At 56.4% G+C, this 25,205-nt stretch overlaps 2 protein-coding genes across 4 annotated transcripts in view; one reads left to right on the top strand and one right to left on the bottom strand.

The window, feature by feature from the left end:
* The window catches only part of ACBD6 (acyl-CoA binding domain containing 6), an 86,207-nt gene extending 79,538 nt beyond the window's left edge, over positions 1 to 6,669 (top strand). Inside the window, exons 7-8 of one of the 3 annotated variants that reach the window (XM_068416878.1) lie at positions 2,269 to 2,299; positions 6,053 to 6,669. In XM_068416878.1, the coding sequence (XP_068272979.1) occupies positions 2,269 to 2,299; positions 6,053 to 6,207 (186 nt within the window). In that variant the 3' untranslated portion in view covers positions 6,208 to 6,669. The other 2 variants (XM_068416877.1, XM_068416879.1) reach the window with 2 other exon arrangements.
* A 3,984-nt stretch (positions 6,670 to 10,653) lies between these two features.
* On the bottom strand, positions 10,654 to 23,465 carry LHX4 (LIM homeobox 4). Its single transcript, XM_068416981.1, has 6 exons — positions 23,232 to 23,465; positions 16,238 to 16,409; positions 12,021 to 12,223; positions 11,692 to 11,846; positions 11,133 to 11,304; positions 10,654 to 11,051 (listed from the first exon to the last, which is right to left on the bottom strand). Exons 1-6 carry the CDS (start codon positions 23,305 to 23,307, stop codon positions 10,654 to 10,656), a joined length of 1,176 nt encoding a protein of 391 aa, XP_068273082.1. The 5' UTR covers positions 23,308 to 23,465.
* Between the last annotated feature and the right edge of the window lie 1,740 nt (positions 23,466 to 25,205).

Genomic DNA, 25,205 nt, shown 5'->3' with positions numbered 1-25,205 from the left:
CGCTTTCTGCCACACATTGGGAAATACCCCTTGCATCAAGGCCAGCTACAGCTCATCTTAAGAGCCCTTCTGCGCCTCTTGTTTCGTTGTAAAACAAACACCCCCAGCGCCTGGTAGGCGATATTCGTCTCACGTAATTCCCGCAATGGGAGCTGTAATCCTCACTTTCACGGCCCCTCTTTGATTAGTTTCCCAGTGTGCCCATTTTGCACCGATGCCGTACCTGGAGCCAAGCGCCGCGCGCAGAGCAGCCGGCCACGTCGGGCTCCCATTAGCCACGGTGGTCTGAAAAGCCAAATCACGGAGGGATTGAGATCGGCAGCCTCCGGAGGGCATTTCAAGGCTCATAGTGAGTGACCACACTAGAGCTTTTTTCCATTTACCTGGATTAAAATTTGTCACAGAGAAAAGACAAGCAAATAGCATAGCATCGGAGAAGTGTAACAAATAGCATTTGGCCAGCCGCCAGGCTCAAAGGGGCGTAAATAAAGTGCAAACAACGTTTGCATAACATTGGGTTAATAGTTCTTTTTAAAAACCACACTGGGATTAAAGAGACACATTTTGTATGCTGGCACTTGCGCTCTCTTCTTAGCCCAATAAATGCCAGAAAGTACATCTAAGAGAAATAAAAAGCTTCATTAGCCCAGAGCCTGCTGCTGAAGCAGTGCTTTACGCAGGCTTTTGGAAGAGGAGCAAGTGGCTGTGGTATTCCTGGAGCAGTCCTGTGTGCTTTATAAGGAGTTTTGCAGCAAAGCGTTCCCGTGGAAAGGGCTTTTGCTGCACCTCTCCAGTCCCGTTCACCTGCGGGTTTTGTCGGCTACAATTTTGAAGGCGGCGATGCGGAGGGGAGCTGCCTTCCCATCCCCCAACACACGCACAACCCGCACATTTGCAAGCCAGCTTTCCCAATAACTCATTCCTAGCGCTCCCACCTCTTCTTCCCCAGCCCTGTTCCCTGTTTTGCTGAAGTCAGTGCCAGCCCTGTCACTCCTCCAAGCAGGCACGTGCTTAAGGACCGCTTAAGCAGGGGCTCTGGCTCAGCTCGGTTACCTTATTAGCGTGGAATAATCAATGGATGCCATCCTTGATTTCTTCAGTTGTTTGGTTTGCGGTGTCTCCTAATGACACCCATTTGCATTACGCTCCGCACAAGCTGGGCAGAAAGAGGCTCCTGAAACGAGGCACCTCCAAACACTGCCACGAATGGGGCATAGCGGCATGTGGAAGGAAAAACCCCCCACATTTTCCCCAGCAAAGCAAACGCCTGTTACATCTGCCTGTTCTCTTTTGTCCTGTGCTTGTCGCGTTGGTGCGGTGTCCCAGAGCAAAGCCACCCTAAACCACGACCCTAGAACAGGGTTAATATCAACCAGAATAACAGGCTGGGAAACCAGAATTCTCCAAACAGCAACGGGTGGGATTTTTACCTGTTTTCCTTGTTCTTTTCCCTTTCGCCTCCTCCCAAATCCACGGCAGGCTGTAGAATTTGCACCTTAATCCCAGAGATGATGGTAATTAAAAACTTAAGTCTCTCTAAACAGATGCAAATAAATTAAGGAGGCAAAGAACTGAATTAGAGGCTAATCCTGGTGGGGTAGTGAAAGGCAAGGGGCCAGTAATTCTGCCCTTCTGTTATTTCACCTGTTCTTGTGGCGGGACGAGGTGTTTCACCAGGAGGAGTTCAGCTAACGGCTCTCATCCCCATAGCGCTTTCCTCACCCTTGTACTGCCAGGACACCAGGAGCCCAACAGAAATTACTTGGCTTTGGGTCCGCCTTTGTCCAGACCTCAATTCTGAAGAGTGAGGACCTGAGATTTATTCAGCTGGAAGAAGAGTGGGGTGTTTTTCCCCTGTCTGCTGAAGAGTGCAGTGTGCTGGGCTGTGCCAGCGTCCCGGTGCTTTATCCTTCTCTCGAAGGCTGTGCTTGCACGTCAGGATTAGCGAGGGTCCCAAAGTAAGGCCGTAGGATTGAAATCCTTCATTTTTATGGGCTGGAAGTGATAACGCTATGAACTGAATTATACTCATGTCATGATGTGATCCATGTGCTCTTCTGCATGGATAGGTATTGATTATCCATCAATATGGATGGATGGTGGAGGATGATTCAAAGCCTGGCTGCCAGGTAGCTGGGTGTCCTGGGCTGTTTATCTAGTCAATTAAAATATTGCTGCGATTCAGCTTATTTATTTAAAACTGAGGTTTCCTTGTATCCCCACGATGTTACCCGTACATCTAAACCCAAGTCTCTCTCTCTGTTTCAGGACGGGGAAGGCCAGACTGCACTCCATTACGGTAAGCTGCCTTTCAGCTTGGTTGTTCCCTGTTAACAGGATGGATTTGCAGCTGAAGTAAATGGTCTACATACAGAAAGCAAATTTCAGCAGAAATATGAGCAGGGAGGCTGGGTTTGATTAACAAGCAGCTACCTCCACCAGCAAATCCCAGCATGATATGAATGGGAGCCCTGGGAGAAGCAGCGAGGAAGACTGCTGTCCTCCCTTCATTCTCCTCTGCAAATGTCACCTGAAAGCCTTCCTTTTCCCCCAGTTAATGACACACTTTCTGCAGCTTGTCCAGTGTATCTCCAGGACACGCTTGTGCTCCCTCCAGCCCCCGGAGTGGCTCTGGTTAGGGGACACTAAGTCCCTTAGCCACGGAGGGGTTGAGGGGAAAGTCAGTGCCAGCTTTAACAGGTTATGCAGGGGAGGGGAAGGGGATGAGCAAGATGGCCTTCACCTGCACATGGCCTGGTGACAAACCTGTTTGATGGCAGCTGAGAGAGCAGCAGCCTCTCTACTACCAAAGTCAGCAGAGCAAAGTCGCAGTTTGCGTCCCTCCTACAATTACATGCTAATTAGATAGGCGATTTTATAGCAATCTTTTTAATTGAAAGGTTGTTCTATCTCCAAATGAGAAAGGCTGAAGTGACACATGCGGTGCTGATGTGCGGGGAATAGGAAAAAAAGCATCGATTTAATCTGTATCATAGGTTTTTTCCAAAATTAAGACATACCCAGTTATTATTTTATATTCTCTCTCGATGTCTGTCACTGTGTAATTAAGAGCATCCTTGTCATGCTGAAGCGCGTGTGTCTGTCTCTCTCTGCCGATCTCTCCGCAAGGACATTAACAGGATGGCACAATTCCACGGTTTGGGCTTTCCCTCTCCCAGGGAGATGCTCTCCCCTCCGGCACTGACATCTCTCTACCGAGGGGTACGCAGGGGATTACAGCAGGTTGTACAGAAGCGTGACGTGTGTGTAAGTTATCCAAGAGCACCTGCTTCTAGCAAGTGCAATATGTGAAAGCAGAGGGTGGGTGCATCACCTCAGTGTAAGGTGGATCCCTCTGGCTGGTGGCTGAAGCTGGTTGTTTCACACCAGCAAACAAACACATAACTGATTTAATTAACATTATTTCAGAAAGGGTTTCTCTGATCCACCCTGATGCTTCAATAACCAGTTTACCGGGGTTTTTTTTTTTTCCCAAATGTTTTAAGTGTTCACACTTTTTCTTCCCCTTGAGGATTATCCCAGCTCCCCTCCTCGTACATCATCTTTGGGGAAGCCCCTTTGGGTCGTTGGCAGACAGGTCCGGTGTGCCTGCGGGTGCCCCGCTGTCCTGGCTGACCATCGCTGCACCCGGGCTGTCCTCAGTCCCTTCCTTTGCTGATCTGCTCATAAATCACGCCCGATCTTGAAAACAGCTTGTGAAACGAGTGAATGGTTTTGATTCAAGTGGCTTGTTGGCCTGAAACTGGAGCTCGCTGCGAATCTCCTGATGCCGTCTCGGTAAGCGCTTCGTAACCAAGCCGTTAATGGCAGCGGAGAGGCACAAGAGCTCGTATGAAAACCGTCTCTGGCGGTGCCTTACGAGGCCTTCTCTTTCGTTAGAGGCTGTTCAGGGAAGGGTTAAATCCCATGAGCAAGGCCAGCGAGACAGCCACTGCTTTTAGGGTGTCTCCATCCCTCTTTACGAGCCGCCGTGGCCTGACAGCTGTCCTTGTGGTGACAGCTCTCCTGATTACACCCGGTGTCAAACTGCGTGGCGCGGTGGGTTATAAATCCTGCCTCCTTCCGATCCGCGCCGACCCCGGGTTTAATCGGGGGTTAAGCGGAGGCCAGCGCGGTCCGAAGGCACCGGCTCACCCGTGGGACCCACCGCCGGCCCCACTCTCCTCCGGGCACCGCGGCTGTGCCGCCTTGATCAGTGTGAGTCTCCCTGCTAAACGACCCGTTAGTCTTCGGCTCCTCTCCATCCATCCATCCACCCACCCGCCCGCCGGGAATACTAAAAGTCGTTGCCGCTGCCTCTCCCAGAGGAAATCAAGGTTCTCCGAGCGCTTGTGGCCACGTGGCCGCGGAGTGGGCAGGCTCTGTATCCTCATGGGCGCTCGGCTTCCCTGCAAAGCACCATCTGTTCGGCTCTTTTCTGTGCGGTGGGAGGGGACGCTGGAGGGAAAATAAATAATAAAAAAAAAAAGAAAAGAAATTCATCATCTGAACCCTGAGGATTAATGGAGTCGGAAGGCGAACTGCGCTGAATGGAAATTCATCTTCACCCGTGCCAGTGTCAGGGCTGCCGCTCCGGCCCTTGACAAATCAAGGGTCCCAGGGTGCGATAAATCCACAGCTGTGCTCGTCCCCGGGGACGTCCCCAGCCCGCTCGGGGGACACGGGCTGTGCCCGCCAGCGGCACCAGACGAGGAAGGTGCCTTTCCCCATGCGGGCACCAGCTCCCCATCCCCAGGAGCTGCCGCCGCAGCTTCCCTGGCACCCCTGGAAGTCTGCTTGGGTGCTCTGCCCTCACCCCGGGATGTGCCCCCCAGCCCTTCAGCTCACCCACACCCCCACCTGCTTCCTCATCAACCCCTTCTCCCCTTTTTTTTCCCCCCTTTTTTAATCTTTTTCAGTATAAGCTCGAATTACATGTTGAATTTATTTTAATTAAACATCACTGCTTGTCCCTTTGGGTCAGTAGAAAACTGCAGAGTAATGCAGAAGACACCCTAATTACTACATTTAACGGCAAAAAAAGAGTCGGTTACATTGTCAAAGCACCTGAAATACAATTAAAACCAATCACTACCAACGCGAGAGGAAGCTGCTGGCTTCGTGGTCTCACAAGGCAGGTCGGGCTGAGGCAGCTTTTGGCTTCGCTGGGCTCTGCGTTGCGCAGGCTTAAGGGAAAATCCAGGGCCTGGGACTTTGGTTGGTATCAGCCAAGTCCAACTCTTTGGTGTTAAGAGTTTTCCTATTTTTTTCTGGGTGTTTTGGTTTTTTTTAACATCCTTAGGCAAGGCTGGAGAGGGAGCTGAAAGGTGCCAGGCTGTCCTCAGGACAGGGAAGAGCTCAGGTCAAACTTGAGTGAATCAGGGTTGAAAAAATAGTTGCTAGTGGAGATGGGGGTTAGAAATCACAGTGGTGTGCTGATGGTGACCGTCCCTGGGAGCTGGTGCTTGGGGAAGGGCCGGGCAGCAGCTAAAAACCAGCTGAATTTTCCACAAGGAGAAACAACGGCTGAAAGCCGGAGCAAGGCAGCACTGCCGATGTCCTGCCTGGGACGTGGTGCCTGCGGAGCCCGGGGCAGTGCAGGAGGCAGGTGAGGGGCAGGGGTTCATCAGTGTGTTATAAATTATGAACGCATTCTAAATTCTGGGTGCAAAAGCAGGGAGGGCTTTCCCAGGCAGCACTTTGGGGCTCTCTGTGATGCTGCAGTAGCACTTTGGGGCCTTTCGTGGGGTCTCTCTCCAGCCCTGGACGCGAAGGAGCATCAGCCACGCTGCGGTAACCCCCCCTCGGGACCGCTGGCGTCTCACCGCTCTCACTCTGCCTTTTCTCTTTCTTTTGCACTTTCAAATCCAAAGGCAAGTAATACATCGAGTACCGACCGCTGCCCTGAGAAATGATCCGCTCCGCCTGGCCAGGTGCTGAGACAGCATGTCCTGCCTCTGGGACACGCCAGCTACAGCAACCGCTCCAGAAACGCCCATCACCGCCGCCTCGGGCCGGATCCCCAGGCTAACCCTTCCCTTTCTCCTTCCAGCCGCCGCCTGCGAGTTTTTGGATATCGTGGAGCTGCTGCTGAAGTCGGGAGCCGACGCCACGCTGCGGGACCAGGAGGGCTGCCTGCCGCAGGAGGTGACGGACTGTAAAGCCATCACGGCAGCTCTGCAGCAGCACTCCGCCGGCAGCACCTAACTGGGGGCACGGAGACCCTCCACAGTAACGCCCCTTCTCTCCCCCCCGCTGCCCTCCGAACACGCCTCAGGGGGTCCGAAGGGGAGCTTTTAGAGCACAGGGTTTGGGTGGGCTCTCCAGCACGAGGGCTGGCTGGCCGAGCGCGTGTCCTGGGCAGGATGGGATCAGGGTTATGCATGCGGTGACGTTTATCAGTATTTGCAGGGGGGGTGGGGAGGGAGGGGGGAGAGGGGCTGGAGAAGGCCCCAAGTATCGTTTTAATGTTTTAAACACAAGTACTGCGTTGGATAACTTGCCAGAGCAGCCTGTGCTGCCAGGTCGGCTCCTCCGTGGGGAGGGGAGGGCTGCTGGGCCAGGCGAGACCCTCATCTCTCCTGTTCGAGTTGAGTTTTGGTTTATATATTTTTTTTTCCCCTGGGTCCAAACAAAATATTATAAATAAAAGCACAGTGTTGGGACGGAGCCTCTGCGTGTTTGTCTTGCAAGGGGTGACTTGATTCCTTGGAAACAGTAAGGATGGGAGGCGGCGCAGAGCTGGCGCAGCCCTGGAAGCTCTGCTCAAGCTCTCCTCCTCAGCGGTCTGTCCATCCCTCTAGTTCTCACCTAACACACATAAGAAAAGTGCTTAATGGCTGACCAACCAGCACACAACCACTTTGCTGAATTAAATGGCATTAAAACCCCACCTCCGTCAGCAGCTCCCGGTCCTCCTGGCACAGGCTGGTCCCCGGGGTGGCTCATTCAGGGCTGGGGTTGTGTAAGAGATGGGCATGGACATAAATCTGCACTCACCCTGTCAGCCCTATGAGCCTGGCTTGGACATGTCGTGGTCCTCTCAACTGGCCAAACACCCAGAAAAATGGGACATTTGTGGCGATACCTCAAGTGCCAGAGCGAGGTGGGATGGGTGTGGGGCTTCCTGCGTCCCGGTGGGTCGGCCGTGGTCCAGGGGAGCTGCCAGGGATGGGTCTGTGCTTTGGGATAACTCCTGGCTGGGAGGAGGCTGCTCGTTGTCCCTACTGTGCCCAGGGTGGGTGTACAGGGCAAGAGGAGGCCGTGGCGTCCCTGCAGGGCATTGCTGTGCCACTTGTCGTTCCCAAGACGGGGAGATTTACAGCCTGGGGGGGGAGCACAGGAACTCTCCATCGGTGGCTACTTGCCATCAAGCCCTTGCTGCAGCACATCCAGCATCAGGAAAATAAAAGTGGGAGCATTCCCTCCGCTAAGGGCTGGCTGGGCTATTGACCATGGCAACTTATTTGCCATTAATAAATGGGGTCTGATGGGCTGGGGACCTGCGGTGGTGGTCTCTGTGCTTTTGGGGAAAAAAAATATAACAAAACCCTTCAGGGCTTTTTCTGACGTCAGTAGGAAACGAGCTCTAAGCCTGCTCCCTATGACTGTCCCAAAGAAACTGCCCAAAATAAAAATAAAACACATCTTGTGCATCTGTTCGCAGCCCCTTAGTGTTGGGGACGCTTTTGCTGCCCAGTTGTGACAAGGGGCTGGTGAACAGAGCTGGCAGGGAGCTTGGGTACCACAGTTGTCTCCTTGGTGGCATGAAGCAAGCTGCTGCTGCTGCTAAAACATTAATGTCCTGTATTAAATGCCAGGTTTCACTATTTAGGGTCCCTGTAGGGTTTTTGCATCCATATGTGGATGAAGCAAAGATGCCAACCCCAATGCTGGCTTTGGGGTGGTGGCATCAAGGTTAGGGACAAGCGAGGCCACCCTTGTGCAGTGCCATAATGTGCAGCTGCTGCCTGGTTTGATGGACATGTTGGGCAATAAAAATTAAAAAAAACCACACAACTCTCTTAAAGCAGAGATGAAAAGCAGTAGCCGCGATGCCCGTGCTTTCAGAGAGCACATTTAGGGGCTGAGCGCTCAGCCCTGGGAGATGTTTATAGCACTTTAGGTCTGTTTGTGAGGTTGGAGCCTCTCCAAAAAAAAAATAAAAAAGCAGGGAGGGGAGGGGGGGAAAAAAAAAAAAGAGAAAGACATATATTATTGTTTATAATCTGCTTTATTCAGCCAAACCTTTCCCCAGCAGCCTCGCGGATTGCTGTTTAAATCCCTCGGTGCCTTTAACTACCGATACAGAAAGTGGTTAATGTGCATTCGGCCTAAGCTTGGCATCTACTCCAGGAAATCACTTTAATTGAGAAGCATTAGAATGTTAAAATGATTAAAAAAAATTTTATATATATATTTTATATATATATAAAAAGCCAACACACCGGTGTCCGTGGAGGGGCTTGGACACCCCCTTGGCGTGACTTTTCCATCTCACCTGTGGTGGCACAACCAGGTGATGATGATGGCACAAAAGCTGTGAGCATCTTGGGGTGCCATGCACCAAGGATGGAGATGCCGACCCCAAACCCACCCACCTCTCCCTGCCTGCAAAAAGCCAGGGCACGATGACCGGTGCCGCTTGTCCCATCCAAGGGATGTCGGCTCCTCCATCCAAAGACCCAACCCCCAAATAGCTGATGATGCCGATGGTGGCTGCTGCCTTTCCCATCGAGGAAGAAAACAACAAAAAAAACAAACAAAAAAAAAAAAAATCCCAAAGACAAGCAGCTGCTAAAGAGCATCCCGAGTTTATTTGCCATCGCTTTCCCTCGAGGCAGAGAGGGGGTGACCGTACACATCTCATGCCAACGCACAGGAGGCAGGGTACAAAAAACAACGCCCTGGGCCCGAATTCGAGGCAGTTTGAGGGGTCGTTTCTCCCCAAAGATGCAGCAATAAATAAGGTTTTATTATTTGATTTTTTTTTTAATTATTATTTTTGTTGGGTTTTATTTTTTCCCTTGTTTTGTGTTTTTTTTCCCCCCCACAGGAAACATGACTCTCTGGAACTGTACAAAATTTACACAGCGAAGGGAGGGAGGTGTTCAGCCTTGTCAAAGGGGGATGGAGAGCAGCGGGCACAGCTCGCCCCTTTCCCCTTCCCACCAGCCAGGGGCTTGGCACAAAGCAGCAACCAAGGTGGGGGGAGACACATGGGTGCAACTGGGGCAATTCCCACAGCACCAGCACACCCAGCTGGGGGGGCAAAGAGGGACAGGGACATACCAGTGATGTGCTTTCTTGTGTGGCATTCTTTTTTTTCCACTTCTATTTTTCCTCCCCTTTGCTTTCAGAGCCCCCCCAGCCTCCAGCAGCAGCCAGCTAACTGGATCCACCACCAGCCCTCCCCGAAGGGCAGCCTGGGATCCTCAGCATCACCCCAAAGCCAGGGGGGGGATGGTGGGGATGCCACAGCCGAGGCACCCCTGCAGGGTCAGGGCAGAGCTGAGCAGGGAGCGTGGAGCTGGATTTTTATCTATCGGGCTGATGGATATGCTGGGGGGGGGGTGCGGGCTGTGCAGGGGGAGATGGGCAAGCGGCCGTGACAAGCCCAGGGATGTGGGTTTTGGGAAAGGGCCCGGCCAGGAGCAGAGCTTGTGGGGCTCATGGGCTGTGCCGAATCCAGCCGGGGGTCCCCCGGCTGCCTGCCCCCTCCCTCAGCCCCGTCGGCCCCGTTGGAGGGGGGTGGCCGATGCTGGGGGGGGTCTCTCCCACCATCCCCTCCGGTCCCCAGCGTGCAGGTGCTTCTGCAGCTGATGAAATGCCCTTCTTTTTTCCCCTTTGGTTTTGGGGAAGATTCAACACCCTCAGAGCAAACACCCCCACACACCTTTCCCCAGCACTTGCAGCAGCTTCTCTCCACGTGCCAGCCCCCAGCATCCCGGCCGGCCTCGCCACAGCCCGGCTTGGCCATGGGGCATCTCAGGCTGCGGGCTTTTTCTTTCTTTTTTTTTCTTCTCCTTTTTTAATTCCTCCCCACCCCACGACCAAGGTAAAACCCACAGTGATGTTCCTGCACACCCGGGGATAAACCACAGCCCTGCAGCAGCCCCGCTCCCACCGCACCAGGAGCGGGCAGCACCGTCCCCAGGCAGCGGGCACCGGCCCTGCCTGGACGAGCCCCCGGCCCCACTAAAATAAACCCTTCTACAATATAGACTTTTCTTCCTGCCGAGGCTCCGGGCAGCGCCGAGTCGCGTTTCAACTCCATATCGAAAAATAACTCTTGAGAACAGCAGCGGTGCCAGGCGGGAGCGGTGCGGGGCCGGCGTGGGCACCGGGACGGGCTCTGCCACCCCTGATTGTCCTTCCCTGCCGCCGGCCCCTGCTGTCACCAGCACCCCAGCCCCGCGCCGGGGTCCTCGCCGTGTGCCAACACCTCTCTTGTGCTTACACCCAAAGGCATCCGTGCCCCCCGCCCCGGGCACAGCCACCCCTGGCCATCGCCAACGCCACCCCCACATCCCTCCAGCCCTCCGGGGCCGACTCCCTTGGGAAATCCTGGAGAGGTCAATCGCCGGCGGGTGCCCTCGGTGCTGCGCTTGTGAGGGGGAGCAAGGGGAGCTGGGGCGGGGGGCCGAGCGGTGCTTAGAAAGGGGGGTGATCCATGTCGTCCAGCCAGGAGGCCGGGCTGGTGGGAAAGTCTGGGTACCCGACGCTGCTCCCCGTGGAGATGTCGGAGGTGGGGCCCCCGCCGGCCATGGCCCGCAGCGTCTGACTCACCCCCTGCGCCCCGGGGGCCACCAGCCCCAGGCTGCCGTCCATGGCGTAGTCCAGCCCGTTGAGCAAGGGCGGGTGGGACGGCAGGGAGGAGATGGAGGAAGGCGACTGGGGGAGGCCGTAGGGACTGCCGTCCCGCAAGTCCTGGTATGACTGTCCCGTCCCCTCCACCGAGAAGCTGCCGTTCAGCAACTGTCCGCCCGCCACGTCCCCCACGGTGCCGTAAACCCTGTTGGTGTGGCCGAGCTCGGAGAGGATCTGGTCTTCTGCTGGGGAGAGCAGAGAGGAGGGGTCAGCACAGGGGGGACCCCCACGGCCCTCCCGCCCCGTGCCGGCACCCCGCTCACCGCGGAAGCTGAGCTCGCTGTCGCTGACGCCGCAGTCCTCGGCCGAGCTCTCCTTCTCCAGCTTGCCACCGCCCCGGCTCCGCTTGACGCTCTTGTAGAACTGCCCCCAGCGATGCCGCCCCGCGTCCTTCTTCAGCCGCTTCTCCTTGGCCCGGCGGTTCTGGAACCACACCTGGGGTGGGAAATGGGGACATCAATGGCACCGTGGCACCCTGGCACCCCTGCCAGCACCTCTGCAATCCAGCATACCAGCAACCGTGCAAGCCAGCACCCTGGCACCCCTACATCCCAGCATGCCAGCACCCCTGCACCCCAGCAGGGCAGCACCCTGGCACACCAGCACCCCAGCGTGCCTGCATCCCAGCTCCCAGGCACCCCAGCATCCCTGAAACCCAGCTCCCAAGCACCCATGCCACCCCAATACCCCTGCCACCCCTGCGTCCCCTGAAGCCTGGCACCCCTGCAACCCAGCACCCCAGAAACCCAGCACCCCAGTGGGACCCCCGTGTCCCCCCCTTCGCTAGGGGCAGGGTGGAGAGGGGCATCCCCATGGCCTCACCTGCACCACCCTCATGTCGAGCCCCGTCTCGGAGGAGAGCTGCTCCCGCACGTGCCGGGCGGGCTTGGGGGAGTTTTTGTAGGCGTTCTTCAGCGTCTCCAGCTGCTTGGCCGTGATGGTGGTCCGGGGCCGCTTAGCTCCCGCCTCGGAATCGTCTGCAAGCGAAGGAGCCGGTACCACCCCCGACCGCAGCAGCGTGAGCAACCCCAAACCACCAGCCCACACTGCTGGGGAAAAGCTCCCCAAAACCCCCCCAGAGCCCGCAGCGACACTTTGCTGCAGGTGACATGACCCATGGCCACCCCTCGGTGCCCTTTCGGGGCGCCTACCGTTCTGCTTGGCGGTCTCGTAGTCCTCCTTGCAGACCAGCCGCCCGTCCTCCATCAGGTAGAACTCGTCGCCGGTGGCCAGCTGCCGGCTGCAGATGATGCAGGCGAAGCAGTGGAGGTGGTAGACAAAGTCCTGGGCCTTGCGGACCACCTGGGTGGGGGGGATGCCTTGCTGGCACGCCGTGCATTTGGTCCCGAAGCGCCTGCAAGGAGAAGCGGGGTGACCCCGAGCCCCCTCGGCGAGGTGGGTTTCGTGGGAGATGGGGTGGGGACCAGGAGAGGGGGCAGAGTTTAAACCAGCAATCAACCTAATTACGCATGACACTTCACACGGAGGGGGTTTATCTTCTTCAGCCTGAAAGACCGGCCTAATGGAGCTGAGGAAGGTTTGATTTTAATGGTTCTTTTAACTAATGCTTATAGGCTGCCTGATTTTCCCCTGCAAGGACAGTACATATTTCATCCACATTAATACCAAATAAATTAATTACACCGCCCCGCTAGCATGATGAATCCCAGATTAATGCAGAATGATGGGGCTCTTACACTGTAATGACAGCCCGACGGGTGCGTGGGGTGGGCCGGCTTGGGGGGGGCATGGGCCCAAGCAAGGCCCCAGCATGGCTGCAAGGACCGTGCAAGGAGTGTGCAAGGAGCATGCGAGAAGTGTGGAAGCAGCACGTGAGGAGCATGCAAGAATGGGACAAGAAGCATGGAAGGAACATGCAGGAATGGTGCAAGGAGCATGCAAGGAGCATGAACGAATGGGACAATAAGTGTGGAAGGAGCATGCAAGGAATGAGCAAGAAGTGTTGAAGAAGCATGCAAGAAGCATGTAAGAATGATGCAAGAAGTGTGGAAGGAGTGTGCAAGAATGGGACAAGAAGCGTGGAAGGAGCATGCAAGAAGTGTGCAAGAAGCATGCAAGGAACGTGCAAGAAGTGTTGAAGGAGCGTGCAAGGAGTGTGCAAGAAGCATGTAAGAATGATGCAAGAAGTGTGGAAGGAGTGTGCAAGAAGTGTGGAAGCAGCATATAAGAATGGGACAAGAAGCATGGAAGGAACATGCAAGAAGTGTGCAAGAAGCATGCAAGGAGCGTGCAAAGTGTGCAAGAAGCATGTAAGAATTATGCAAGAGGTGTGGAAAGTGTGTGCAAGAAATGTGCAAGGAGCATGCAAGAATGTTACAAGTGCAGAAGGAGTATGCAAGGAGCAGGCAAAGAGCGTGTAAGAATTGTGCAAGGAGTGTGCAAGGAACATGCAAGAAGCGTGCAAAAGTGTGCAAGGAGTGTGGAAGCAGCATGCAAGAATGGTGTGAGTGCAGAAGGATCATGCAAGGAGTATGCAAAGAGCGTGTAAGAATGGTGCAAGGAGTGTGCAAGGAGCGCCCGTCTCGCCCAGCAGCCCCCGCAGGCACTCTGCTGCAGGGAGCCCGGGGTACCCATGGTTCTGGGTGCACCCACGAGCCGGGTGCGCCTGTGCGGGTGCAGCCCGGCTGTGTCAGTGTGTCACGCTGCTCTACGCAGACATGAAGGATAACACCCGGTGTAAACCGAATTACCGGTGCGAGGGCGATACGTGCCACGAGGGGGTGGCAGCGCAGGAGAAAGTCAAAAATAAGTGGCCGTTTTACTGGTGTTTGCAGCAACAGCTGCTGTGGGCTTTGGGACTGGGCTGGTCTCCCCTAAACCCTCCCAGCACCCCTAAATCCCCCATCAGCGGCGCGCTGGGACCCCCCAGAGCCGTCCTGGCCTTGCAGCAGCAGCCCAGGCAGAGAGGATCCCAGACTAAATCTGTCCCCTGTGCCTCAAACAGCCCCATCTGCTTCAAAGGAGGCAGCCTGGGAGAACCCAAACCTGTCGGCCCCCAGCCCCAAGGCTGCAGGGGCAGGCGGTGGCATTCAGGGATGCCCAGGGGGTGCGGCCACCCCAAGGGCTGAACCACACAAAATCACCCCGTGAGCCCTGCAGCTGCCCATGCCCTCGCACCGTCCGGAAAGCCAGGGCACAGCCACCCAACCTGGTCCCCGAGAGTGTCCCTGAGTCACACAGGTGTCACCCAGGGCTGGGCGGCAGGCGGTGGGCACGGGTGGCACTGGTGCAATTTCGGCAGCTACCCAAAGGGGTGTTGGGAAGCAGAAGGTGAGGAGGGAAAAGATCTGTTTTGTCTCATTTTCTGGGCTTGTATCCTAAAGGGAGAGTCCTCGGGCATCTGCTGGGGAGACTCAGCCCGCCCGGAGTGTGCTGGGAGGGAGGGAGGAGGGATGGGAGATGGAGGGATAGGAGATGGAGAGAGGGAGGGAGGCAATGAAAGGAGGGAAGGAAGGGAGGAAAGGGAGGGAGGGAGGAAGGGAGGGAGGAAAGGATGGAGGGAGGGAGGGGTGAAAGGAGGGAGGGAGGGATGAAAGGATGGAGGGATGGAGGGATAGGACAGACAAGACGATGCTTTTCTGTGCCCAAGGCTGAGCCTGTGCACACTCTGCAGCCCCATCGTCCCTCTGTCCATCCACTCCCCCCATCCCATAACACTATTAAAGCCATTTTAACACCCCCCCAGCATCCCGGGGTGTTCCTGCACCACCTGGGGACAGCCGGACCCGGGACAAAGCTGCCCGCAGTCAGGACCAAGAGCTGCGATTTGCGGGAGGGAAAAAGGGATGAAAAATAAAAAAACCTCGGATCTTTTCGGAAGCGGCTCCTGCACTGCAAACCTGCCTCTGAAACTGGCCTTAAATCCTCGCGTCCTCTGCAGTTACCCACCCCGAAATCAATGCGCGGTTGAAATAAAGGTGAGGCGAGCGCCTGAGCGAGCGCCGAGATGCTATTGATTGGCACCAAATAATCCAGGCAGGACCTCATCTAAGAAAGTCGCTGATCTTTCAACTCTAATTAACATTGATTACCCGCACCTTTCGGGCCGCTATTTAAATGACTTGGAGATTAAGAGGCTGGAAAGTATCAGTGTTATTAGCCAGGCTGCTCTGACCGGTGCACGCTCCCCAGCTGGGAAGGAGAAATTCCAGCTGCATCTTTGGTCCTGATAGCTGGGTGGGGGGAACACGTAGGAGGCCTGAGAGCCCGGGGATGGGCAGGCAGGGAAAGTCCTGCCCAGGGATTAGCGTGGGGTGTAATCGCCATCAGTTGGTTTAGCCGGCCAGCAGCGGAGAGCGATGAGAGTCGGGGATGCGCAGATGACGGTGTGGGGAGGTGGCCCTGGTCCCCACAGTGCGGCCAGTGCTTTTTGGCCCGGCCCCATCACCTGTACCCGGGCACCAAAAGGCACCCGCTGGCCAGGATCGGGCCCTCCGCGCCGCAGGAGGTGTAAAGCAGCACCCTGTCGCCTCACGGGGATTCACCGCAACACCCTCGGCCAGCCCTTGAGGAGGCTCCCGGGCTTCCCCAGCAGCCAGGGACTGGAGCATCCCTGCTGCAAAGGGCATTTTTAACGGGAGAGGGGTTGTTCTGTCCCGTTGGAACAGGGAAATGCCAGGGCTGGGGCATCGCACAGCTTGGAGGCAGCTGCCAAGGCAATCAAATGAGGTTTTTACACTGCTGGGAAAAAAAAAAAAAAAAAAAGATAAAAGGGGGAAAAGAAAGGAAGGGAGGAAGGAGAAAAGGAGAAAAAAAGGGGAAAAGGAGAAAAAAGGGGAAAAGGGGGGAAAAAGAGGGAAAAAGGGGGGGAAGGGGGAAAAGGGGGGGGAAAGGGGGAAAAGGGGGGGGAAAGGGGGAAAAGGGGGGGGAAAGGGGGAAAAGGGGGGGGAAGGGGGGAAAAAGGGGGGGGAAGGGGGGGAAAAGGGGAGAAAAGAGGGGGGAAAGGGGGGGGGAAAGGAGGGGGAAAAGGGGGAAGGGGAGGAGAAAAGGGGGGGGAAGACGAAGGAGAGCAGCAGCCCCAGCCCAGCCCGGCCAGGAGCAGGCAGCGCGGGTTCCTCCTGCCCTCCGGCTCCGAGCGGGGCCGGGGCCGAACCCCGCTGCTCGCCGGCCCGGGGGGGGGCAAACCCGGGGTGGGGGGCCGGGAGCGCTGGGGAGATCCGGGGCTGTCGGCAGGTGAAATCCCACCCAGCAGCACCCAGCCTGCGGCAGCCGTGAAGCAGCAACACTCCCTTTATTTCCACAACAACAAAGATGACCATTTTGAGGAAATTAAGATTAAAAATGGGTTTTGTGTGTGTGTGTGCCCGGAGCGGCGGCTCGGGGGGGTTGTGCCCCCCGACGTACTCACTTGAAGAAGTCCTCCTTGCAGTAGACGCTGCCGGCGCGGGCGAAGCAGCGCTCGGCCAGCTGCATCTGGCAGTCGGCGCACTTGAGGCAGGAGCTGTGCCAGTGCCGGTCCAGGACCTTGAGGATGAACTTGTCCAGGATGTGCTGGTTGCAGCCGGCGCACTGGGGGATCTCTGGGCAGTGGTGGTGGGGGGGGGGGGCGGAGAGAGATGGAGACAAGAGCAGCGTCAGCCACCGCAGCCCCCTCGCCTCTCCCACCCGGCCGCCCCGTGGCTACCAAAGCCCCGCGTTGGCACGTCCCGGTGTCCCGGCACATATTCTTTTGCAAACCTTCACCAAACCCCCCGGGACAGCAAAGCCCACGGCCCCGACGGCTCCTCCGTGCACAGACGCACGCACGGGATGTCCTTCCCTTCTGCACCCCGTCCTGCTCCCCACCACCCGTTTCTCACCTGCCTCTCGCTCCCTCGGGGGTGGCATCCCGCAACCCCCGACCAGGGACACGGCTTGTTGCCCTCCCCGGTCCCCGCCATCCCCCAAAGGCCAGGCTGCCGGGGTGACCCACGGGGTGCCAGCTGTGTCCCAGGGGTGCAGGACACCCACCACCTGCACCCCACCCGCAGAGGCTTTTTCAGCGTGGGCAAACAGCCCTTCCCCTCTGCACCCTGAGCCGCCCACGCTGGCCCCACCACAGCTGCCCAGTGCTCCTCTCCCTGCAGTGCCAGGGCACCGGGGGACTTTGCATCCCACACAGACCAACACCCCTTTGGACCACGGTTTTCCTGCAAGGGGGGCAGCGGGTTTCTGCCCACTTTCTCCCCCCCAGCCGGGGTGTTACGGAGCCCTGTCACTAGAAACGGCTGGGAAACACGGGCTGAAGCGAGGCCACGCTGGAGCACAGCCCCGGTAGCCAGGGAGAGCGGGTCCAGCCCCATGGTCCCCCCCCAGCACCCATGCGGTAGGAGGGTGCTTGGAGAAGGAGAGCTTTCCCGAAGGCGAGGTGTACATCCAGCCTCCTATACAATGTCTGCCTGTTGATGGACAGCTTCTGTAGATCCGGGGAGCTGGAGATTTCTCTCCATCTCTCTGCCCACAGTTCAGAACAAACGGGACGTGCTGTCAAAGTCTGCAGGAAGAGATTTGCCCGGTAAAAGCCAGGCACGTCGTGCTGCCACGCACGCAGGGAAGGAGATTGATTTTAAGGGGAAAAAAAAAATAAAACCAAACCACGATGCAAGAGCCGGAACGATGTTTATGCATAAGGGCTGCCTCCCTCTCCTGCCAGAGAGCGGCTGGCAGTAAATAGCGGGGGGGAGTGGGGTGGGGGGGTGTGATCTGGGTTTTTTTTATGCTGCTACAAGTGCTGGGGAGGCTCAGGAGGGTCCCTGCTGTCCCCAGCCAAGGGGCCGAGCTGGGTGGCTCCTTTACCCACCCGCCGTAAAACAAGCGCCCGCGCCCAGGGGCTCGGCCCAGCCCGGCTGCAAGGGACGAAGGATGGGGAGGGCTGGAGGAGCCAGCCCCCACAGTCCCCCCTGCGCCCGGGGTCTGCTCCCCCGAGTCGTGCCCGCCTGGGCTGGGGCTGTGCCTGGGGGGGTCGGTGATGGGGGAGAGGGGGACTGCCTGTACCCTGGGCTGGGGGCTGTCAGGAGAGGGAAAAGAAAGGAAAAAGGAAAAAAGAAAGGAAAAAGGAAAAAAGAAAGGAAAAAGGAAAAAAGAAAGGAAAAAGGAAAAAAGAAAGGAAAAAGGAAAAAAGAAAGGAAAAAGGAAAAAAGAAAGGAAAAAGGAAAAAAGAAAGGAAAAAGGAAAAAAGAAAGGAAAAAGGAAAAAAGAAAGGAAAAAGGAAAAAAGAAAGGAAAAAGGAAAAAGAAAGGAAAAAGGAAAAAAGAAAGGAAAAAGGAAAAAAGAAAGGAAAAAGGAAAAAAGAAAGGAAAAAGGAAAAAAGAAAGGAAAAAGGAAAAAAGAAAGGAAAAAGGAAAAAAGAAAGGAAAAAGGAAAAAAGAAAGGAAAAAGGAAAAAAGAAAGGAAAAAGGAAAAAAGAAAGGAAAAAGGAAAAAAGAAAGGAAAAAGGAAAAAAGAAAGGAAAAAGGAAAAAAGAAAGGAAAAAGGAAAAAAGAAAGGAAAAAGGAAAAAAGAAAGGAAAAAGGAAAAAAGAAAGGAAAAAGGAAAAAAGAAAGGAAAAAGGAAAAAAGAAAGGAAAAAGGAAAAAAGAAAGGAAAAAGGAAAAAAGAAAGGAAAAAGGAAAAAAGAAAGGAAAAAGGAAAAAAGAAAGGAAAAAGGAAAAAAGAAAGGAAAAAGGAAAAAAGAAAGGAAAAAGGAAAAAAGAAAGGAAAAAGGAAAAAAGACAGGAAAAAGGAAAAAAGAAAGGAAAAAGGAAAAAAGAAAGGAAAAAGGAAAAAAGAAAGGAAAAAGGAAAAAAGAAAGGAAAAAGGAAAAAAGAAAGGAAAAAGGAAAAAAGAAAGGAAAAAGGAAAAAGGAGGAGAGAAAAGGGGAAGGAATGAAACGGAAAAAGGGAGGAAAAAAGGGGAAAGAAAAGGGGGGGAAAGAGGAAAGAAAAGGGGGAGAAAAGAGGAAAGAAAAGGGGGAGAAAAGAGGAAAGAAAAGGGGGAGAAAAGAGGAAAGAAAAGGGGGAGAAAAGAGGAAAGAAAAGGGGGAGAAAAGAGGAAAGAAAAGGGGGAGAAAAAGAGGAAAGAAAAGGGGGAGAAAAAGAGGAAAGAAAAGGGGGAGAAAAAGAGGAACGAAAATGGGGGAAAAAGAGGAAAGAAAGGGGTGAAAAAAAGAGGAAAGAAAGGAGCAGGGGAAGAGAAAAGAAGCAGGGCGAGGGGGAGGAGGAAGAAAGCACAGTAGAAAAATGTATTGTTAGAGCCTTAAACAACATTATTTTAAAATACTTTGGGGTCCTGTCAAGCATCTCGAGTGAAGGCGGTTTGGTTTATAATTCCCAAGGTTAGATAGTTCCAGTCCCAGTGCCCTTCAGACCATATTTATTGCTGGCGTTTCAGCCTGTGTCGCATTAACAACACTAGAATAAATTAAAAAAAAAATAATAAATGTAGCTACAGCTTCCACAGCTTCTCCTTCTTGCTCTGCAGACACCTGGCTGCCCTGCTCCCCCCCAGAGCAGCACCGCGGTTCCAGGTCACCACTAGCCACATTTTCCACATTTCATTTGTTAAAGCTGTTTCAGAGCGATGTGAAATAGGTTCATGGCACAGACGACAGCGCGCAGCACAGCATCAGCCCCGAGAGGAGGTGCGTTTGGTGGGATCGCAAAGGAAACCTGGCTCATTTGTTTCACAAACATATACACATGTTTATGAACATGTTTTATAGATAAATGGTTATTTATATAAATACTTATGTGCGTGTATAGGAGCTTTCTCATTCCCAAAGGCAGCAACACAGCTTAATTTCAACAAGCAAAAAACTGCGGCAGATACTACAAAAATCTTCCTCCAAATTTTCAGAGGAAAAAAACCCCCATATTTTAACAACAGAGACGTATTTTTTTCTTTTGATTTATCTGTAGATGTACAGCACCAACCAAACGCAGGCGGGTCTGTGTGTGCACACACAGACGTGTAGAACTCGCACCCACTTGGCTGCTTTCCCCTGCGCATAATAATAATAATAATAATAATAATAATAATAATAATAAAGGGGGAGCTGCGGGGGTACCAGGAGCTGTCCCAGTCAACCCACTGGTTTGCCCAGCACATGCAGAGAGAAAATATCTTCCACACAACCCCTACGCTCTGCTTTGTGCTTTGCAACGGAGGCGGCTGCTCCGGGGCCGGCTCCGCGCTGCCTCCGCGCCCGAGGAAAACCTCGCATTTGTCTCACTAGTTTTACCTAAATTATTGGGTATAACAGGAATAACGCTAACGGCATTATACGCGCCGCTGCTGTCGTTGCCCACCAGCATCTCGGGGCTGGCTCTGATGGTTTGATGGATGCTCCGGCAGACAGACCCGGGTTGGGGGAGGACACACAGCCCCACGGCCCCCTCCTCTCCATCCCGGGGACCTGGGGACCACCCCAGGGATGCAGCAGCCTCAATACAAACTGCTCCCGGGGTGAGGGGGGGGCTAAGGCTGGGGGTCACCCCCCTCCCAGGGGTGATGTGCCCGGGATGGGGACCGCAGTGGCCATCCTGCCTCCCGCCGGCAGCTGCCCGGGCAGGATTTGGCCGTATCCCGTTCAAACCCGTAGCCAGCCCTGCAAAAGCCCCACCACCATCCCCCCACGCACCGGGGCACCCGAGACACGGTGTGCGCAGCCCCGCGCCGCCCGCCCGCCGTTCCCGTGCTGGATCAGCAGCGGATCCATCTCTCCATCCCTCTCTTTCCCCGACAGGAAAAAAAAAAAAACAAAAAAAAACAAAAAAAAAAAACGATGGAAACGAACCAAACTCGCCGATGGCCTCAGAAATCCTTTAAACCGCCCCAAAACCCTCCGAAGCCGCGGGTGAGGGAGCACAAAGACGGGCCGGTTCCCCGGTACCGGAGCCTGCACCGAGCACCAGCCCCAAGGAAAACACCAGGTCGGGGATTGCTTAAAAGACTTTCAGCTGGGAGGAAACCTCATTCCTTCACATGCAAATCTAAAAAAAAAAAAAACAACCACCTCCAATTCATTTCTCTGCAGCCTGCAAACGACTTTCCCAGCGGCGATTAATCAATTCCCCCGCTTCAGCCCCTTGGCCAGAGGCTGGCGGCACCCGGGCACCATTCCCACAGGCTCTGGCAGAAGTTTTGACTTCGGTGAGATTTGCAAAACAATATTCATAAATAATATTTCGGAATTATAGTTTTAACAATGCCGTCTGCAAGGTAGGTTTGTCGCGGGGGGAGGCTCGGCTCCCCAAAAATCTTGCTGAAGTGGATGCTGTAAGACACAGTCCCTGCTAAAATAAGGAGCCTGAGCAGTGGTTAAACAGAGAGGGGAAAAATGCGATTTAATAGTGACTAGAAATGAAAATGTCACGTATTTTCATCGCACACACGATGAAATATCGAGGTGCTGCTGCGGGGGGATGACCCCGGCGCAGGCAGCGGGGCTGAATTCCCCGTGGGAAGGTGTTCCCTGCCCAGGGGCAGCCCCTTTCTCCCCGGGGAGCTGTGCACATGTGTCAGGGGTGCAGGATCAGGCCCCAAAGGTGTAATGCCCCGAAAGCCGCTGGCCGGGAGCTGGGGCTGCAGGGGAGGGAACGGCAGAGCGACGGAAACTTTTATAGCAGCCCACCCTCACGTTTTTTATTCCTGTCACTAATTTTTGCGCTTAAATAAATAATAATAATCATATGTCGTTGGATTATTTCCTGATATACATCAGGTAGTACAGAAATGGCAATGTCACGGGCAGGAGAGTTTGGTGGCACCCAGAGGGCCAAACCAGGGAGCTTTGCTGGGGCGATTGCTGCTCCAGGCTGATTCAGGCACCTCATTTCTCCTTAAACGAGTGGGGCCTCGGGGCCATAAAAGTGACCCTATGGCTGGGAACCGGAGGCGTTATTCGGTCACAGGGGGACGGTCAGGATTTGGCCGTGGGACAGACCCTCGCCATCCCTACACGCTCCCGACGGGGATTTTTCTTCCCCTCTGCTGCGGTGAAATGCGGTTAAACACCCACGGAAAACGAATTACAGCCGCCCGGAGGGGCCGGGGGCCGGTGAGGGGCACGGAACGGCGGGGGAGGCTCTGAGGGGCAGCGAGGGGGGCAAAGCCCGGCCCGGAGCGGGCAGGAGGCCGGGATGCGCAAACCCCCCTACCCCGGTGTGTCTCCCGAAATGCGGCCGGGCCCCCCGGCACAGCTGCCCGCCCCGGCCAGGGTCTCCCGGGGCTCGGGCCCGTCTCGCCCCTTCCCCCGGCGGGGCTCCCTCCTCTCAACTTCCCGAGGGGAACAGAGCATCGCCCGGCTCCCCCCGGAGGGATCCCACCTCCTCCGGGCCTGCAGGGACGCCCCGGTTCTCGGGAACCGTTTACAAACGGAGAGAAATAATAATAATAATAATAATAATAATAATAATAATAATAATAATAATAATAATAATAATAATAATAGTACTCGCGCAGGTCCAGCCCGGGCCGCCCGCGGAAAGTCCCCGCCGCCCGCCCGAGCAGCCCCGGGGGGGCAGCGGGCCCCGGCCGCCCGCGCACCGGCTCCGCATCCATAGGGTGTGCGTGCACACGGGCTCCCCCGGTGCGGGGCTCGGCCCTAGAGAAACGGGGAGCCCCTATGGCTCACACCCGGCTGCCGGCGTGGGCGTCCCGCTGAAACACGCTGGGGGCCGTACACCCGTGGGGTCCGGACACATCCCCGCGTCCGTGGGTGCGTGTACCCCCCCGCCATGCTGATATACCCCCCCAGCACGCGTGAGCATGTGCTGTCACAGGAACACGCTACCTGTAGCTGCAGAGCATAGACGGGCACATATAGAGACGGGGATGATTTTTGGACAGCCGCAGACACGGCGGCACCGCTCCACGGGCCGCGCGGGGCCCGCCATCCCGGTTACACGCACGCACGCCCGGGGGTCCCTTCCCACCGCCGCCGTTCGCCCGTGAGGCGCTGCCTGTCGCGATAAACGATATAAGCGGGGGGTTGTGCGCTGCGGGCCGGGGGTGTGCAGGGACCGGGGCACCACACACACACACAGACACACACGCGTGCACTTGCACACGCAGAGCCGGAGCCGCGGCCGCACCGACCTCCCCGTCGGGGCCGGGTCCGCATCGCTCCGTACGGCTCCCGCCGCCGCCGGCCCGCACCGGGGCACCGCTCGCTCCTAATTGTTACGTCTATTAACGCTGCTGCACACCGGGAAAAAATAACGGGGAGGGAAAAAACCCGCCCGGGCGAGAGCGGGAGGCACCTGCCCAGCCCGCAGGGCGCTGCCCCTCCAGCCCCTGCCCGCCCTGCCCTGCCCCGCCGGCCCGGGGCCGCCTTTGCGGCAGGGAGCGAAGGAGGGAGAAGAGGAAAAAAAAAAGCGTCCTTACGTTGCACCGGCACACCGAGGATCTCGGGAAGCCCCTTGACAGCCCCTTCGGCAGCGAGCGCGGAGCTTTGCATCATTTTATTGGCCCGGGGGTGGCGGAGGGGAGAGAAGAGGGGAGGGAGAGCCGCGGCCCGGGCCGGCGGAGCGCCGTGTCCCGCGGGCGGTGCCGGTACCGGTGCCGGCCCGGGCGCGGCGCCGCAGCTGTGCCCGCCAGCGCCGCCCGCCTCCCATTCATTGCCCCTGCGGGGAGCGCGCCTGACGTCACCGCCCGCAGGGGGGCGGGGGCGGGACGGGCCGCCCCGCGGCCAATCGCCGCCCGCCCCGCGCCGGCGGGGGCGGGGCCTGTCGGTGGGGGGGCGGGGCTTGCGCGCCGGAGGCGGGGCCTGCGGGGAAGGGGCGGGGGCTCGGGGCGCACCGCGGCCGGGCCCGGCCCCCAGCGCCTGCCGCTGTCGTGGCATAGCGATGTCGCGACATAGTGCTGTCGCGACATAGTGCTGTCGCGACCGGGGGCGCTGTCCGGTGCCAGGGAGCTCCGCCCGACGGTGCCACTGGTGGGAGAGAGCAAAGAGCCAAAGGGCCCGGACTGGGCAGCCGGGGCTCAGGGACCTTCTCCCGCTCCATGGAGGGGGTGGTGCGTCCCCCCTTTGGGCACACAGCCCCAGCCCTGTCCCTCCCGCTGCCAGCAACAGGGGCTCAGCCGGGCGGGCGCCTTCCCCGGCTCCGGCGGACACCAGCACATCACCAACATGAGATATTTCCCAGTGGCTGGTAACCCCCAGGGGCAGCCCCAGCACCGGGCATGACCGCGGCAAGGTCTGCTTCAACAGGGCACTGGGATGCACGCGTGCCCTGGGGCCCGTCCCAACGGCAGCTCCTCCAGGGACAGATCTGGGCACAGGAAGAGCCAACCCAACTCTGCAGTGCGGCAGCACGCCCTGCCCAACAGCCCACCAGCTGCTGTGGCACGAGGGTGGCGATGCCAAAGTCACAGGGCAAAGGGCTCGGCGTGACTGTGGCTTCCAGAAGGATCCTCATGGGGAAAACCATGGGGCAACCCAGCCTATGGCACCAGAGCAAAACCCATGTGTCGAGAGGCAGCAAAAGGCTGAGCGAGGAGGCCCACCAAAACAGCTCACGTGGGTGCCTTGAGCATCGCCCTTCCTGATGCTCACCACATCACCAGCTGGGGGACAGCGGTGCCAAACAGCCCCGATGTGCTGTGACACCCCGCTTTGCCCAGCTAAGGGGTGCTTAGAGCACTGAGCCTGCCTGAGCAGGGTGAAACCTCTGAGGTGGCACCCACGGCAGCGCTGGGAGCAGGGGGAACAAGGATGCTCAGCCCAGCTGAGAGCGCAGCCGCCCTCGGTTCACGTGTGCCCTTTCCGTGCCTTCATTTACATGACGAAATGCAAATTAGGAAGAGGCTTTTCCCACCTGAAGAAACCTGAACCAGCCCCTCAGGAAATGTGCGGTGGGACATGCCAGCAGTTGAAAAAAAAAGATGCTGTTTAAAAATAGAAGTAATAAAACCTCAGAAATGTATTAAGCCTGATGGTTCCTTAGGAAAAAAACGATAGTGTTTCAACGAGCTGCTGGTTTTTAACCCCAGAGCTGCATTTTACCAGCAAAACCCCAGTTGGCTCATCTCACACCTCTGGGCAGAGACCTGTGTGCACTCATTGCAGGAGTGACACCCCCCCCCCGCAGTCCTCCAAGTCTCCAAATCGTATCCCCACCATAGGGGAGGGAAATCCCATCCCCTCCCCTTCTCCCCTAAATCAAGCGCCGGCTCTTAAGTGCATTAAGCACAGCCAGGCCCCCGTCGCCCCCGGCCACCTGCGCTCCGCAGCCCCTTGGGGCAGGGGCCACCGTCCCCCTGCAGGGTCCCCAGCCGGCCGGCAGCGCTGGAGCGTGGCTCCCAGCCTGGGGACACAGACAAGCAGCTCCCTCAGGCAGATTTACGGGAGAAGTTTAG

This window comes from Nyctibius grandis, chromosome 21 (genome assembly GCF_013368605.1).
Source record: "Nyctibius grandis isolate bNycGra1 chromosome 21, bNycGra1.pri, whole genome shotgun sequence".
Classification (NCBI taxonomy): domain Eukaryota; kingdom Metazoa; phylum Chordata; class Aves; order Nyctibiiformes; family Nyctibiidae; genus Nyctibius; species Nyctibius grandis.
Note: the sequence above shows the minus strand (reverse complement) of the source record. Positions and strands in the feature narration are given on the sequence as shown.

Coding starts and splice junctions, on each gene's coding strand:
- LHX4 (XM_068416981.1), bottom strand. CDS start 23,307: ATGATGCAAAGCTCCGCGCTCGCTGCCGAAGGGGCTGTCAAGGGGCTT. Junction 11,847..12,020: donor CGAGACCGCCAAGCAGAACG/GTAGGCGCCCCG, acceptor CTTCGCTTGCAG/ACGATTCCGAGGCGGGAGCT. Junction 11,305..11,691: donor TCGACATGAGGGTGGTGCAG/GTGAGGCCATGG, acceptor TTCCCACCCCAG/GTGTGGTTCCAGAACCGCCG.